Source organism: Clinocottus analis, unplaced genomic scaffold (genome assembly GCF_023055335.1).
Source record: "Clinocottus analis isolate CAN_PGR_092001 unplaced genomic scaffold, fCliAna1.0.p SCAF_28, whole genome shotgun sequence".
NCBI lineage: Eukaryota > Metazoa > Chordata > Actinopteri > Perciformes > Cottidae > Clinocottus > Clinocottus analis.
In genome coordinates, this window is record NW_027176020.1 from 153,118 (window position 1) to 169,325 (window position 16,208).

Sequence of the window (16,208 nt, forward strand, 5' to 3'; positions counted from 1 at the left end):
GAGGAGTGAATGCGAGGGTGACTGAGGAGTGAATGCGAGGGTGACTGAGGAGTGAATGCGAGGGTGACTGAGGAGTGAATGCGAGGGTGACTGAGGAGTGAATGTGAGGGTGACTATGAGGAGTGTTGGATTCTGGGTATTGTGCTTTCCATCTGTGCAAGTGTGTGTTGCTCCGCAGACAGGTGTTCCTGCTGGACCTGGTCTTCCTGTGGTCCCCTTCCTGTTTCCATGACGTCAGCCCCGTGGTGTCGGGTTCTCCCCTTGGCTCACCTGCAGCAGGTGATGGGGGGGTGAAACCTGACCCTGTAAGCTCACACCTCTGTCCCCTCTGGAACCAGGAGCAACCTGACCCAGGTCACCTGACACCCCCTCGGCTCAGCCCTGTTGAGTCCTCGCAGTCTGCTCGCCGCCCTGCAGCATGGCGGATGCCGGGGCCTGGAGGGTCCAGCCAGGACCCGGACCAGGACCCGGACCAGGACCCGGACCAGGACCCGGACCAGGACCAAACCGTGTGTGGATTTCTCTGATTGCAGGTGAGATGGTGACATCCTACCCAGTAAAGGACGAGTCCAGAGCTCTGAAGCCTCTTCAAACCAGCCAATCAGGGGAGGTTATCTCCCGTCATGTGACTCCTCCGGGGTCCGGCCTCTAGAGGTAAACTGACCTGAGGGCTTGAGAGCGGAGGAAGACAAGGAAGAGCAGGAAGAGGACATGTACACATGATTAAAACAACATGAACATCTATTTTTCATTTCTGGGAACAATAACGAATTAATAATAATTACATTCATTATCATTATTTTTTTACCTTCAAGAGTCGCTTCACTTGACTCACACATTACAAAAGTTCATGTAATGAAACCATAAACTGGAACTTATTAAATAAAAATATCCTAATTTTCTTTTATTTCACATTTTAGTACATGTATAGAAAACTTCAGTTTAATATTAGATCAAATTTTGTTGCAGATTGTTGTGATAATACAACAATGTACCACAATAAACAAATATATATATATATATATATATATATATATATATATATATATATATATATATATATATATATATATATATATATATAACCTCTAAGGGTTTTGTTCCTGTCGGACCCTGAACGCCTCATCATGTGTTTCTCCCAGTGGACCTTGAAGGCAGCACGGTCTGTCCTGACCTGTGATTGGCCCGCGGTGCTGTTGTCGCGGCCCTCGTTGCTATGGGAACGTGTCTTAAGGAGGGATTTGGTGAATCTCAGCTTCAGACTCTCGGAGCGTCGTGAGGACATGCTAACCATCTAACATGCTAACCAGGGAATAACAACGGAAACGGTAGAAAAGAATCCGGCCGCAGGGGCTGATGGGAAACTGAGGATAAAGTTTATTAAAACTTTTAAGAAGTCTCACTTGTCTGTTAGCCGGCTAACGGCTACCTAAGCTGCTAGCTGTTAAAAAGTTTGTGTGAGCCAGGCCAGGAATTAGACAGACCCATGAAACTGGAAGGGGTGAGACAGGCCAGGAATTAGACGGACCAATGACGCTGGAAGGGGTGAGACAGTCCCCGATCCTGTCGGTCCTGTTCGGGATGACGGAGGAGTCCGAGCCGGGCGGAGCTCCGTTTATTAAAGGTACAAGTACTTCCTTTATTAAAGGTACAAGTACTTTGTTTATTAAAGGTACAAGTACTTTGTTTATTAAAGGTACAATTACTTCATTTATTAAAGGTACAAGTACTTTGTTTATTAAAGGTACGAGTACTTTGTTTATTAAAGGTACGAGTACTTTGTTTATTAAAGGTACAAGTACGTCCTTTGTTAAAGGTACAAGTGCTTCCTTTATTAAAGGTACAGGTACATCCTTTTTTAAAGGTACAGGTACTTCCTTCATTAAAGGTCCCAGTATAAAGCAGTACTCTGAAGCAGTACTTGTGTCCTCAGAGCGGCTGTACTTCTCCACGCTGCGCAGCAGACCCAAGAGCACAGCCAACACGCACTACTTCTGCACCGACGACGAGTTCCTCTACGAGAAGTGAGTCTGATGATAATGATCAATAATCAATATGTGAAATAACATAACAGCATGGTTCATGAGCTCCACTGCAGCCAGTCGTTTACCTCATTACTACAGTTATCCACAGTACTTATACACAGTACTCTGTTTCAGTTTCTACGCTGACTTTGGTCCTCTGAATCTAGCCATGTTGTACCGATACTGCTGCAAACTCAACAAGAAGCTCAAGGTTAGTTCACTATGTCACATGTCATTCACTCTGTCACAGGTTGTTTACTGTCATATCTCATTCACTCTGTCACATGTCATTCACTCTGTCACATGTCATTCACTCTGTCATATCTCATTCACTCTGTCACAGGTTGTTTACTGTCATATCTCATTCACTCTGTCACATGTCATTCACTCTGTCATCTCATTCACTCTGTCACAGGTTGTTTACTGTCATATCTCATTCACTCTGTCACAGGTTGTTTACTGTCATATCTCATTCACTCTGTCACACGTCATTCACTCTGTCATATCTAGTTCACTCTGTCACAGGTCATTTACTGTCATATCTCATTCACTCTGTCACATGCCATTCACTCTGTAATATCTCATTCACTCTGTCACAGGTCGTTTACTGTCATATCTCATTCACTCTATCACATGCCATTCACTCTGTCACTTCTCTCTTCAGTCGTTCACTCTTACCAGGAAGAGGATAGTTCACTACACCAGCTTCGACCAGAGGAAGAGGTCCAACGCTGCCGTGCTGATTGGAGGCTATGCGGTGAGTCATCAGCACGCTGAGCTCCTATTGGTCAGAGGGGCGGGGCTTTCAGACGGCATGTGCTGTCACCCCATGTGGGAGGGGCCTGATAGAGAGGTGGTGGAGCAGGTGGTGAGGTGGGAGGGGCTTGATAGTGAGGTGGGAGAGGCCTAATAGTGAAGTGGGAGGGGCCTGATAGTAAGGTGGGAGTGGCCTTATCGTGGATGGCTTTGTGAGAAGAAGGATTTTGTAACTGATCGGTGTGAGACGAGGAGCCAGTGGAGAAAGATGTTGAGAATGGAGTTAAAAATCTCTTAGTGTTGACTGTCATGTTCCTGTGTGATGTATGATGCTAGTCTAGCTTTAAAACGGTTTACCTGTGTGATGTATGACGCTTGCCTAGCTTAGCTTTAAGACGGTTTACCTGTGTGGTGTATGACGCTTGCCTAGCTTAGCTTTAAGACGGTTTACCTGTGTGGTGTATGACGCTTGCCTAGCTTAGCTTTAAGACGGTTTACCTGTGTGGTGTATGACGCTTGCCTAGCTTAGCTTTAAGACGGTTTACCTGTGTGATGTATGACGCTAGCCTAGCTTAGCTTTAAGACGGTTTACCTGTGTGGTGTATGACGCTAGCCTAGCTTAGCTTTAAGATGGTTTACCTGTGTGTTGTATGACGCTAGCCTAGCTTAGCTTTAAGACGGTTTACCTGTGTGTGTGTGTGTGTGTGTGTGTGTGTGTGTGTGTGTGTGTGTGTGTGTGTGTGTATATCAGGTGATCTACCTGAAGAAAACCCCAGAAGAGGCTTATAGAGCTCTGACGTCTGGTTCTAACGCCTCCTACCTGCCCTTCAGGTGAGTCCTCCACTGCTGGAGTACTACTTCTCTTGTAGTACTACTACTATTGTAGTAGTAGTCATACTCATTGTAGTACTACTCCTCATTGTACCTGTACACACACACATATCCTCTAGAAGAGTTTATGTTGAGCCGTTCTCTCACCCTGAAGATATTTAGAACCTCACACATCACAGAGACATGTGTCACTGAAGTGTGTGTGTCACTGAAGTGTGTGTGTGTGTGTGTGTGTGTGTGTGTGTGTGTGTGTGTGTGTGTGTGTGTGTGGGGGGGGTGTGTGTGTGGTTTAGCAAGAGATCAGTACTTGAGATGAATATCATGTGACATCAGCTGTGCATTGATCAGCTGGTCTCTGTCTCTTCAGGGACGCTTCCTTTGGGAGTTGCACCTTCAACCTCACGGTCCTGGACTGCCTGCAGGGCGTCAGGAAGGTGAGCTGTGATTGGCTGGCTGCAAGATGACATCATGCATCAGCTGAGCGTCTCACAGTGTGTTTGTGTTTCAGGCTCTGCAGCACGGCTTCTTCGACTTTGAGACCTTCGATGTGGACGAGTACGAACACTACGAGGTAAAACATCACAGTACTGGCACCAGGTACTAGAGGTACTACCAGTACTGCTCGTACTAGTAGAACTACCACAACTACCCGTACTAGTCGAACTAGCAGAATTATCTGTAATACTCATAATAGTAGACCTACATGTATTACCTGTACTAGTAGTCCTACCCGTACTAATAGTACTACCCATACTAGTACTACTAGTATAGGTAGTAATATAGGTAGAACTATCCACTAGTAGTACTAGTAGCCCTACCCGTACGAGTAGTACTAACCACACGAGTAGTATTACCCGTACTAGTAGTACTACCCATATTAGTAGTACTAGTTGTACTACCCACACGAGTAGTACTACCCGTACTAGTAGTACTAGTAGTCCTACCTGTACTAGTAGTCCTACCCGTACTAGTAGTACTAGTAGTCCTACCCGTACTAGTAGAACCTTGTTGGCGGGACTTGAACCCGCGTCTGTGTGTTTGCAGCGCGTTGAGAACGGAGATCTGAACTGGATCGTCCCGGGCAAGTTCCTGGCCTTCAGCGGACCTCATCCTAAAACTACGATGGAGAACGGTGCGTTGCGGAGAGACTCGCTGAGGAGATGTCTCGTGATTCTCAGGAGTATCTTCCTGGTGAACACCTGTGGATGCTGCGCCCCCTGCAGGTTACCCGCTGCACGCGCCCGAGGCGTATTTCCCGTACTTCAGGAAACACAACGTGACCACCGTCGTCCGTCTGAACAAGAAGATCTACGACTCCAAGCGCTTCACCGACGCCGGCTTCGACCACCACGACCTCTTCTTCCTCGACGGCAGCACGCCCAGTGACATCATCACACGCCGCTTCCTGCACATCTGTGAGAGCACGGACGGCGCTGTAGCCGTCCACTGCAAGGGTGAGGACCTGAAGTACCACTTCCTGTAGTACAACCACTTCCTGTCCTGTAGAACCGCTTCCTGTCCTGCAGTAGAACCGCTTCCTGTCCTGTGCAGTACATGTGCGTCAGTAAAAGCCTGTGTGTGTTGTCAGCTGGTCTGGGCAGGACGGGCTCTCTGATTGGCTGTTACCTGATGAAGCAATACCGCTTCACGGCCGCCGAGGCCATCGCGTGGATCAGAGTGTGCCGGCCGGGTTCTGTGATCGGACCGCAGCAGAACTTCCTGCAGGAGTAAGTGTGTGTGTGTGTGTGTGTGTGTGTGTGTGTGTGTGTGTGTGTGTGTGTGTGTGTGTGTGTGTGTGTGGCCCTAATGATCACAATAGTATGAATAAAAATAAATGTGTAATAACATTATGTATATAATAATAATAATAATAATAATATACTTTACAGGAAGCAGGCTGCGCTCTGGTTGCTAGGTGACAGCCAGCGTTCCCAGAAGGCAAAGCAGGAGGCGCGAGCGGTTCATCACCTCATCACCACCATGGACGACCTCACTCTGGACGAGGTCTCACTCACACACTCACTCACTCACTCACTCACACACACACACACACACACACACACACACACACACACACACACACACACACACACACACACACACACACACACACACAGAGCTCTCATGGTGTGTGTGTGTGTGTGTGTGTGTGTGTGTGTGTGTGTGTGTGTGGCAGGTGGAGACGGTGGACAGCGTCTTGACTCAGGGAGACAAGCTGAGAGCCTTGAAGAGCCGGCGTCCTGCACGCCCCGCCCCCTCAGGAGCCCTCAGGTACCACCACCTCATGTGTTCATGTTCATGTGTTCATGTTGTGTACTGTGAGTCATAGTTCATGTGTTCATCAGTGAGGTGTGTGTTTCAGAGCGCAGGAGGTGAAGGCTCACAGCAGGCCGGCCTCTCAGCCGCTCAGGTAACTTCTGTTCACTTTCTACAAAATCCTGAATATAATGAAGTGAACCTGCAACTCGTCTGACCTGAAACATGGAGAAACACACCGTAGTGTCACTCGCGCAGTTAACGAGAACTTAGCTGCATGCTAACTGAACGTAGCTGCGTGCTAACTGAACTTAGCTGCGTGCTAACTGAACGTAGCTGCGTGCTAACTGAACGTAGCTGCATGCTAACTGAACGTAGCGCATGACTAACGCTAACACACCTGCAGGACGACGTGGTTACGAAGCAGAGCAGCATCTCCTGGTAGTTTCTGATTCAGGATGAAAAACTAATGGATTCATCAAGAAATGAAAAGTCAACAAGTTGTTTCTGTCATCGGTTGCTTTGATCATAGTAAACAATAATGAATACACGTATTGATCATAGTAAACAATAATGAATACACGTATTGATCATAATAAATAGTAATAAATACACGTGTTGCTCATGTGTCTCCATGTTTAGATGGTCAATAGGTGGGCAGGGCCCCTCCCCCCTCAAGTCCTCCAAATTCCCAGCATCCTCTGCTTCTGCTGCCGCCAAGAGGATAGGCAGAAGTCCGTCAGCAACGGCCTCCAACATCAAGAGGTCAGTGTTACCGCTCACTTCCTGTTTGACTCGCCCTACTTCCTGTCTGACTCGTGTGTGTGTGTGTGTGTGTGTGTGTGTGTGTGTGTGTGTGTGTGTGTGTGTGTGTGTGTGTGTGTGTGTGTGTGTGTGTGTGTGTGTGTGTGTGTGTGTGTGTGTGCGTGTGTGTGCGTGTGTGTGTCAGCTCTCGGTTGGCCAGCTCTCTCTCTGATCTCTACACTGAAGACTCCTCCCTCCCGTCTCCTCTGGCCCCACCCCCTCTTAGTCGCTATGGTAACGGCCCTCGTGGCGGGCAGCACGAGAACAACAACAACAACAGCGGTCCGTACGGGGTCTCCAGGCCGGGCCCGCAGGACTTCAGCCCCTACAGGAGCCCGGGGCCGTCAGGACGCTACCTGAGCCGCTCCATACCTGTAAGCCCCGCCCCTCTCTGTTGATTGGTTCTCCTTGTTCTGACATCATTACCGTCGCTAATACTACTTCATACATGAAGATCAGTGGTCTAGAGTCACATGACCAGGTGGCAGCTGTTCTAGAGTCACATGACCAGGTGTGAACACAGCTGTTATATAACTTCTGTATTTGTCTTTCAGTCTCTTCAGTCGGAGTACATCAAGTACTAGAACTACAGAACTCACCTGAGGACACATTACCCACAATGCCCTTTGTTGGTCGCTGAAAGGGAAACTAATAAAGCAGCAGTGAGTGGAATTATGCTAATGAGCGGTATGTTAATGATGTATATGTTAATTCGCAGTATGTTAATAATGTACATGTTAATTAGCCATATGTTAATGAGCTGCCTGTTACTGATGTAAATATGATTATAATCAACTACAGTCACTTGTTTGGCAGAAAAAGATATATTTAGTTAAAGACAGATTTTATATTTCTTATTTGTGTCCGAAGAAGATATTTTTCTTTAGATGTTTTTTAATGAACTGAGGTCACGACCCTCCGGCATCATGCGACAGTATTGACTTCCTGTCTCTGACCAGTGACTGGTCTGTGTTCATCATGATTCACAGCAATAATTATAATGTTCAAGATGAAGAAAGGACCCCAAAACTCAGGAAAACGGTGAAAGTGATGTGTTCACTGACCAGGGGAAATGTAGTAAAGGGGAATTCTGTCAGTCCTCGAGGAGCAGCGAGTAAAGCAAGCGATGAACAGACGAGCGTTTGACAACAGGTCTCAGTTATCGTGGCTCCTGATGGCTCGCCGACGTGGCGTCTGACTGTTCTTTCATTAACCCTTTATGACCTGGGGAGGAAACAACACAAACTTTTTCAAAATAAAAGCTCCTGGGAAATGAATTGATTGAAACAAACCACATATTGATGGTTTCAGCGTATTGATCGTAAAAGGTTTCTCAGGCTTCAAAGTGCCTTAAAGATGCTATCGGGAGCTTTATTCTCATAATCTGCCGAAAAGGGCTTTTAGTTTGTAGGGAACCACATCCTGATGGATCATATGTTAATGAGAACTTTAACTGTTACTCCTGTATTTTAATGTTTAAGTCATTTGTTAAAGTTTTTATCTGAGACAGAAAATAAATGTACTTTTCTGATGGATGCCTTTTTTCCAGTTTTTTATATTTGTGTTAAAGACGGAGATAACATTTAAGTTCAGACACTATGAACTCTGGGTAACGGACACTATGAACTCTGGGTAACGGACACTACGAACTCTGGGTAACGGTCACGAGTCTGAACTCTTGCCTTCAGGCGACTCGACACAACAGAGAAAGAGCCTTCGGTCAAAAGACCACGTCGTCCTCACACTGATCATCATCATCATCATCATCATCCTCATCATCACCATCATCATCATCATCATCCTCACGGCTGCACTGTCGGACTAAAAGCTTCACATCAGTTTAAACTGTTATTAATAAAAACGGTATTTAAACAAAATAATTTGAGTTGATCCTGAAACGACGAATCAGTTCATCAAACAGAAAAAACATGTTTTGTTCTGTAAAGAGAACAAAAGAGGCAGAAAGAGAAAGAAAGAGAATGAAAGAGGCAGAGCAACTTGAACGTCTCAGGTCCGTCCTGCAGAGGGCGCTGTGGTCTGTAGACTCACTAGGAGAGAAAGAGAGAGAGAGAGAGAGAGAGAGACAGAAAGAGAGAGAGACACAGAAAGAGAGAGAGGAGGAGGAGGAGAGAGAGACACAGAAAGAGGCATCAGCATGCGTTGAGGCTCACATGGACAGATGAGGATCAGATGAGGATCAGATGAGGATCAGAGGATCAGCTGAACTGAGACAGGAAGGAGCCGCTTTGTTCTTCATCGTTCTGCTGCTCGGACCCTCGGAGGAGTGAGATGTCTGTCTGCAGGATCTCTGTTCTGGCAGGTAGTACATGTAGTATTCCTTTGTGTTTTTATGTTAATACTATATTATAGTTTTACAACCAGTGTTTCATTTTCTCACCTTCATGTTGAATTAGATGTCTAGACATTTTATTCTGATGAATAACACATTTAATGAAGAGGGAAAGGTGAGTGATCCTAAATCAGTTGATCAGAGTTGGTAAACAGCCGCTGACTCAACGAGGTCCTCGACCCAGAGGTTGAGAAACTCTCATGGATTTATTTGATCTGTTCCTGACACGTCTTTGTGTTCACGTCAAGCTGCAGATACAAGCTGAGCGTTGTTATTCAGCAAAGAACCTTCAGGTCTGAACCCTGTGAGCTCTGAGCTGCAGGACGCTTATCTGAAAAAACCCCAGCGGACAAAGAGGGTTAGGTCTAGCAGTCAGGGAGCAGGTAACACACAGGGAACACACAGGGAACACACAGGGAACACACAGGGAACACACAGGGAACACACAGGTAACACACAGGTAACACACAGGGAACACACAGGGAACACACAGGTAACACACAGGGAACACACAGGGAACACACAGGGAACACACAGGGAACACACAGGGAACACACAGGTAACACACAGGGAACAGGTTATAAATAACTGTATGTATATATATATATATATATATATATGTATATATATGTATATATATATATATATATATTTATATATATATATATATATATATATATATATATATATATATATATATATATATATATATATATATTTATATACACACACACAGTTATTCATGACATGTTTCTAGATGATCTAAAGCGTAGACATGTTGTTGTTGTTGTTGTTTACTTCCCCAGCTGTGCTGCTGATGTCCTCGTGCTGCGTTCAGGGCCTCCGCGTGGAGGTGTTTCCCAGAAGGCCTCTGTTCAGGCTGGGGGAGCGGCAGCAGCTGGTGTGCGGGGTCCAGGACTGTCCCAGCATGCCGAGCGCCTCCTGGACCGCGCTGGGGGACCAGCCGCTGCTGGCCCCCGTCAGCGGCAATGGGTCCTGGACCACGATGACCTTTGACCCGGTGAGGCCGGAGCACGAGGGAGCGCTGCTGTGCCGGGTCAGCTGTGGACCAGAGAAACAGCAGATTCACACCTCCCTGCAGGTTTACTGTGAGTTCACACACCTTTACTCAGGTTCTAAAGGTACTTCATCATCATCATCATCATCATCATGTCCACCACTGATCAACTGAAGGATGAAATGTCCTCTTCTCTCTCTCTGGGTGCAGCCTTCCCATCAGCCCCTCTGATCAGAGGCCAGAACCAGCTGAGTCTGGGGGCGGAGTCTACGCTCACCTGCCAGGTGTTAGACGTGTACCCCGCTGAGCTGCTGACCCTCGACTGGCTCAGAGGCGACGCCGTGCTGCAGAGCATTATGGGAGATCCCGGATCTGGCTCGGTCCGGTCCGAGTACACGTTCACACCTCTGAAACGGGACTCTGGAGGAAACATCACCTGCAAGGCCACCATGGACCTGCAGGACCTGCCAGCTGGGGACCAGACCCGAGAGACCACCGTCCCCCTGCACCTGCACTGTGAGTCCTCCAGAGCCCTTACTGCAGACCCTCAAGGGGTTTACCTCCAGGTGTCCTTTAACACACAGGACTGTCCTTTGTCTCAAAGGACAGTCCTGTGTGTTAAAGGACTGTCCTGGACTGTCCTTTGTCCTACATAACTGTCCTTTGTCCTACATAAGTGTCCTTTGTCCTACATGACAGTCCTTTGTCCTACAGGACTGTCCTTTGTCCTACAGGATGTCCTTTGTCCTACAGGACTGTCCTTTGTCCTACAGGATGTCCTTTGTCCTACAGGATGTCCTTTATCCTACAGGATGTCCTTTATCCTACAGGATGTCCTTTGTCCTACAGGATGTCCTTTGTCCTACAGGATGTCCTTTATCCTACAGGATGTCCTTTGTCCTACAGGACTGTCCTTTGTCCTACAAGATGTCCTTTGTCCTACAGGACTGTCCTTTGTCCTACAGAATGTCCTTTGTCCTACAGGATGTCCTTTATCCTACAGGATGTCCTTTGTCCTACAGGACAGTCCTTTGTCCTACATGATGTCCTTTGTCCTACAGGATGTCCTTTATCCTACAGGACAGTCCTTTGTCCTACATGACTGTCCTTTGTCCTACAGGACTGTCCTTTGTCCTACAGGACAGTCCTTTGTCCTACAGGACTGTCCTTTGTCCTACAGGACAGTGCTTTGTCCTACAGGATGTCCTTTGTCCTACAGGACTGTCCTTTGTCCTAGAGGATGTCATTTGTCCTACAGGATGTCCTTTGTCCTACAGGACAGTCCTTTGTCCTACAGGATGTCCTTTGTCCTACAGGACAGTCCTTTGTCCTACAGGATGTCCTTTGTCCTACAAGATGTCCTTTGTCCTACAGGATGTCCTTTGTCCTACAGGATGTCCTTTGTCCTACAGGACAGTCCTTTGTCCTACAGGACAGTGCTTTGTCCTACAGGATGTCCTTTGTCCTACAGGATGTCCTTTGTCCTACAGGACAGTCCTTTGTCCTACAGGATGTCCTTTGTCCTACAGGATGTCCTTTGTCCTACAAGATGTCCTTTGTCCTACAGGATGTCCTTTGTCCTACAGGATGTCCTTTGTCCTCCAGGACTGTCCTTTGTCCTCCAGGACAGTCCTTTGTCCTACAGGACTGTCCTTTGTCTCACAGGTAAAAATGGAAAAGTCATGGAACTCCAATGGTCGGAATGTCTGTGAACTCTGTCTAGACTGACACACCTCCTCCCACAGCTCCGCCCACCAACACCTCCCTCTCAGTGAGTCCAGGTGAGGAGGTGCTGGAGGGCCAGCAGGTTACGCTGACCTGCCGCTCAGACGGAGCTCCGTCCACAGCGCTGGTGCTGAGGAGGAAGGGGGCGGAGCTCCAGAGGACTGACCCCGCCTCCTCCTCGCTCTCCTTCAGCCTTTCCCCCATCCAGCTGGAAGACTCCGCCCACTACCAGTGTGAAGCCTCCAACCAGTACGGATCCCAGCTGGTCACCAGGTCCGTCACCGTCTCAGGTACTGGTCTGCTCTAATGTTTCATCATCCTTATTTCATTCTGATTTTATTGTGACTTTTAGTTTCATTCTGAGGCTCTGAAGCGGACACAGCTTTAGAGATGGAGGGCTAGCTAGCTAGCCAACTTGCTAATTTAAAGCTATTGTTTGAAGCTATTGTTAGAAGCTAAAGTTAGAAGATAATGTTAGCTACTGCAGATGAATCCAGTCTAAAGTTGTGTGTTCGGTCAGCTCACCCCCTGCAGGTGGAGGTGAGTCCTGCGGTCTCAACAGCAGAGAGGGGTTCAGGTCTGGTCCTGACCTGTGGAGCCTCCGGATGTCTACACCCCCCCAGCTTCACATGGAGGACGCAGCAGAACCGGGTCGTCCTCGGGGGGACCGAGCAGGACGGACGGTCCTCCCTCGTCCTGCAGGACCTGTCCCTGCAGGACGAGGGAGGATACAGCTGTGAGGCCGAGTGCGACTCCGTCACCAGGACCAGAACCGCACAGGTCCAGGTCTACTGTGAGTCTGAGACCCTGAGGCTGCACCGCGAGCGGGAAGCCAATGAAGCTGATTATTAGTGTTATTAGACACGTTATCAACAATAAAGATTAATGTTATTACTGATTATTACTGCTATTAAAAATAACTAACAGGTTTTATTTCCACATTAATTACTTATGTGATCGTTCAAAACCAGAGTTTCCAGTGAAACATCAGAAGTTGAACTTTCATTGATCTTTAATCTCTAGAGAGACTAAATGTCTGACAGCCAATCAGAGAGCGTGTGTCTGTACCATGTGACCCAGAGAGGTTTCCTTCCACGAGCTCTTCAGTCTGAAGAGGACGAAGAGCAGCGCTGCCCAACAGGAAGTGACCCGCACATAGTTGTACTAGCACACAGCGGTGTCCTCCTACACGCACACACACACACACACACACACACACACACACACACACACACACACACACACACACACACTGAATCAGGAACATTGACTGAAACTTTATCAGAAGACACGCTAACACTGAACATAAAACTATTAAACGTTTAAGACGATTAGAACTTCCTGTTGTCTTTCTCTCTTTTAAAAGCCAACGTTGATGTTTACAGAGATCAGTGAAGGTCACGCGTCATCTTAATCAGAGGGTCCTTGAACGCCCCGCTACAGAGACGAAGTGACCTCTGGTGTTTCTTCTCCAGCGTTCCCGTCTGATCCGGTGTTACAGGACCCCGGTCTGGTCCTGCTGGGTCAGGAGGCGGTGCTCCGCTGTAACGTGAGCGGCGTCCTCTGGGCCAATCGGATGCGGCTCCTATGGCTGTCGGGGAACGTGACGCTGATGTCGGAGTCCTTCGGGTTCTCCGGTTCCACACAGAACGTCTCGTCTGTGCTGCGGCTGCGGGTCCAGGAGGACCGACGGGTTCTGAGCTGCAGGGCCGAGCTGCTGACGGAGGCCGGCGGCGTGTGGAGGTCCAGGAGAACCGACAGGACCCTGCAGGTCCACTGTGAGTGTGGAGGAGACCGGAGGCGCTGACTGGAGACCGGGTTCAGGTTCTCATGGTGTTTGTGTTGCAGATCCTCCCAGGAGAACCGCCCTGTCACTGAGTCCAGGTGAGGAGGTGCTGGAGGGCCAGCAGGTTACGCTGACCTGCCGCTCAGATGGAGCTCCGCCCACATTGCTGGTGCTGAGGAGGAAGGGGGTGGAGCTCCAGAGGACTGACTCCGCCTCCTCCTCGCTCTCCTTCAGCTTCTCCTCCGCCCAGCTGGAAGACTCCGCCCACTACCAGTGTAAAGCCTCCAACCAGTACGGATCCCAGCTGGTCACCAGGTCCGTCACCGTCTCAGGTACTGGTCTGCAAGGACTCGGGGGTCCGACTCCCTCCCCTTCCTCTGCTGCTTCTCTTCTCTGAATAGCTGTGATGGATGTTATCTGAAGGGTCGACCGCTCACTCCTCACATGATGCTGGGACAGAAATACCCTCTGACTCCTCTGTTGAGCAATGTGTCAGACACTCAGAGCCTCCTTCTGCTGACGGAGACCAGATGAATTGGAAGAAAGTGGAGGGAAGTGGAGGGAAGTGGACCAGTTCTCAGTCTTATGTGGATTCAGATACACTGAGTTTAGGTGATTCGTCACCTGAGGGGGCGGAGCATGAAGGTGGTGTTTACTTAAATAAACGTAAATCAGAACAGGAAGTGAAGCGTTAGAGGTCAACAGCTTCACACTTTCATTGGGTTTGTTTCCTGTTCAAACTATAAAAGAGGAGGAGCTTATGCTCAGTGTCTCTCTGAGCAAAATAAAATGGTTTCATAAAAGATGTCCCTGTTATGTTCTGATGATGAAACACAAGTTGTTCACGAGTCGTCTTGGTGCTGCAGGATCAAAAGGAGTAATGGTTGTGTCTCTCCTCTGGCCTCTTGGGGTCCAGCTCCTCCGAGGAACACCACAGTCCTGATCCTGCCGTCTACGGTGGTCCAGGAGGGACAAACCGTGACCGTCCGCTGCCAGACCGTCAGCTTCCCGCCAGCGGCCGCGGTCCTGAAGAAGCTGAGCGGCGGTACGGAGCGGCATTCACCTGACGGCACCTTCCTGCTGGTCAACGTGACGGCCGGAGACTCCGGGCTGTACCGGGTCAACGTGACCAACCGGCTCGGGTACCAGGTCCAAGTCTTTAGCATTAGTGTCAGAGGTTAGTGGGACCAGTGGGACCGGTCCTTTCAGTCTCCAGTCCAGTGGTTCTGTCTATCTGATGCAAAACAGTGTTTTAGTTTCACTAGAACATCACCGGTTTTTCTTTCTCCCTCGGTTCTCTCAGAGAGAAGCAGCTCTTCTCCGAGTCTCAGCTCCGTCTTCGTCCCGGTGCTCTGCGCCACCGCCGGCCTCGCCGCCGTCGCTCTGCTGCTGGACCGCCTGAGGAGCGCCCGAAAGAAAGGCTTCTACCAGCTGCCCCAGGCGGCCCCGCCGTCCGCCTGAGGCCACCTCGTCCCGACAGGTGACCACGACATCCCTACAGGTGACCACCACGTCCCTACAGGTGACCACCACGTCCCTACAAGTGGCCACCACGTCCCTACAGGTGACCACCACGTCCCTACAAGTGGCCACCACGTCCCTACATGTGACCACCACGTCCCTACAAGTGGCCACCACGTCCCTACAGGTGACCACCACGTCCCTACAAGTGGCCACCACGTCCCTACATGTGACCACCACGTCCCTACAAGTGGCCACCACGTCCCTACATGTGGCCACCACGTCCCTACATGTGACCACCACGTCCCTACAGGTGACCACCACGTCCCTACAAGTGGCCACCACGTCCCTACATGTGGCCACCACGTCCCTACATGTGGCCACCACGTCCCTACATGTGACCACCACGTCCCTACAAGTGACCACCACGTCCCTACAAGTGACCACCACGTCCCTACAAGTGGCCACCACGTCCCTACATGTGACCACCACGTCCCTACAAGTGGCCACCACGTCCCTACATGTGGCCACCACGTCCCTACATGTGACCACCACGTCCCTACAAGTGGCCACCACGTCCCTACAAGTGGCCACCACGTCCCTACATGTGGCCACCACGTCCCTACATGTGACCACCACGTCCCTACAAGTGGCCACCACGTCCCTACAAGTGGCCACCACGTCCCTACAAGTGGCCACCACGTCCCTACAAGTGGCCACCACGTCCCTACATGTGGCCACCACGTCCCTACATGTGACCACCACGTCCCTACAAGTGGCCACCACGTCCCTACAGGTGACCACCACGTCCCTACATGTGGCCACCACGTCCCTACAGGTGGCCACCACGTCCCTACATGTGACCACCACGTCCCTACATGTGGCCACCACGTCCCTACAGGTGGCCACCACGTCCCTACAGGTGACCACCACGTCCCTACAGGTGACCACCACGTCCCTACAAGTGGCCACCACGTCCCTACATGTGGCCACCACGTCCCTACAGGTGACCACCACGTCCCTACAGGTGACCACCACGTCCCTACAGGTGACCACCACGTCCCTACAGGTGACCACCACGTCCCTACAGGTTGCCACCACGTCCCTATAGGTTGCCACCACGTCCCTACAGGTGACCACCACGTCCCTACAGGTGACCACCACGTCCCTACAAGTGGCCACCACGTCCCTACAAGT

General features: G+C 49.5%; 2 protein-coding genes across 2 annotated transcripts; both read left to right on the forward strand.

Moving 5' to 3' along the window:
* The first annotated feature begins 1,239 nt into the window (after positions 1 to 1,239).
* On the forward strand, positions 1,240 to 7,352 carry cdc14ab (cell division cycle 14Ab). The gene is made up of 16 exons (XM_068593098.1): positions 1,240 to 1,624; positions 1,934 to 2,024; positions 2,160 to 2,235; positions 2,689 to 2,781; positions 3,532 to 3,611; positions 3,979 to 4,045; positions 4,120 to 4,182; positions 4,656 to 4,743; positions 4,835 to 5,065; positions 5,200 to 5,338; positions 5,501 to 5,615; positions 5,788 to 5,882; positions 5,974 to 6,021; positions 6,510 to 6,632; positions 6,817 to 7,045; positions 7,226 to 7,352. Exons 1-16 carry the CDS (start codon positions 1,531 to 1,533, stop codon positions 7,253 to 7,255), a joined length of 1,662 nt encoding a protein of 553 aa, XP_068449199.1. The 5' UTR covers positions 1,240 to 1,530; the 3' UTR covers positions 7,256 to 7,352.
* A 1,457-nt stretch (positions 7,353 to 8,809) lies between these two features.
* Positions 8,810 to 15,113, forward strand: vcam1b (vascular cell adhesion molecule 1b). Its single transcript, XM_068593026.1, has 9 exons — positions 8,810 to 8,991; positions 9,828 to 10,130; positions 10,250 to 10,555; positions 11,785 to 12,054; positions 12,285 to 12,557; positions 13,240 to 13,542; positions 13,613 to 13,882; positions 14,467 to 14,727; positions 14,854 to 15,113. The coding sequence occupies exons 1-9, from the start codon at positions 8,961 to 8,963 to the stop codon at positions 15,009 to 15,011; spliced, it is 2,175 nt and encodes a 724-aa protein (XP_068449127.1). The 5' UTR covers positions 8,810 to 8,960; the 3' UTR covers positions 15,012 to 15,113.
* Positions 15,114 to 16,208: the final 1,095 nt, after the last annotated feature.

What these genes read in the sequence shown, in the direction of transcription:
- cdc14ab (XM_068593098.1), top strand. Translation starts at nt 1,531, where the DNA reads ATGACGCTGGAAGGGGTGAGACAGTCCCCGATCCTGTCGGTCCTGTTC. An exon ending in GCCTCCTACCTGCCCTTCAG is followed by an intron (nt 3,612 to 3,978) that starts GTGAGTCCTCCA and finishes CTGTCTCTTCAG; the next exon opens with GGACGCTTCCTTTGGGAGTT. An exon ending in CAGCAGAACTTCCTGCAGGA is followed by an intron (nt 5,339 to 5,500) that starts GTAAGTGTGTGT and finishes TATACTTTACAG; the next exon opens with GAAGCAGGCTGCGCTCTGGT.
- vcam1b (XM_068593026.1), top strand. Translation starts at nt 8,961, where the DNA reads ATGTCTGTCTGCAGGATCTCTGTTCTGGCAG. An exon ending in CAGGTCCGTCACCGTCTCAG is followed by an intron (nt 12,055 to 12,284) that starts GTACTGGTCTGC and finishes GTGTTCGGTCAG; the next exon opens with CTCACCCCCTGCAGGTGGAG. An exon ending in CTTTAGCATTAGTGTCAGAG is followed by an intron (nt 14,728 to 14,853) that starts GTTAGTGGGACC and finishes CGGTTCTCTCAG; the next exon opens with AGAGAAGCAGCTCTTCTCCG.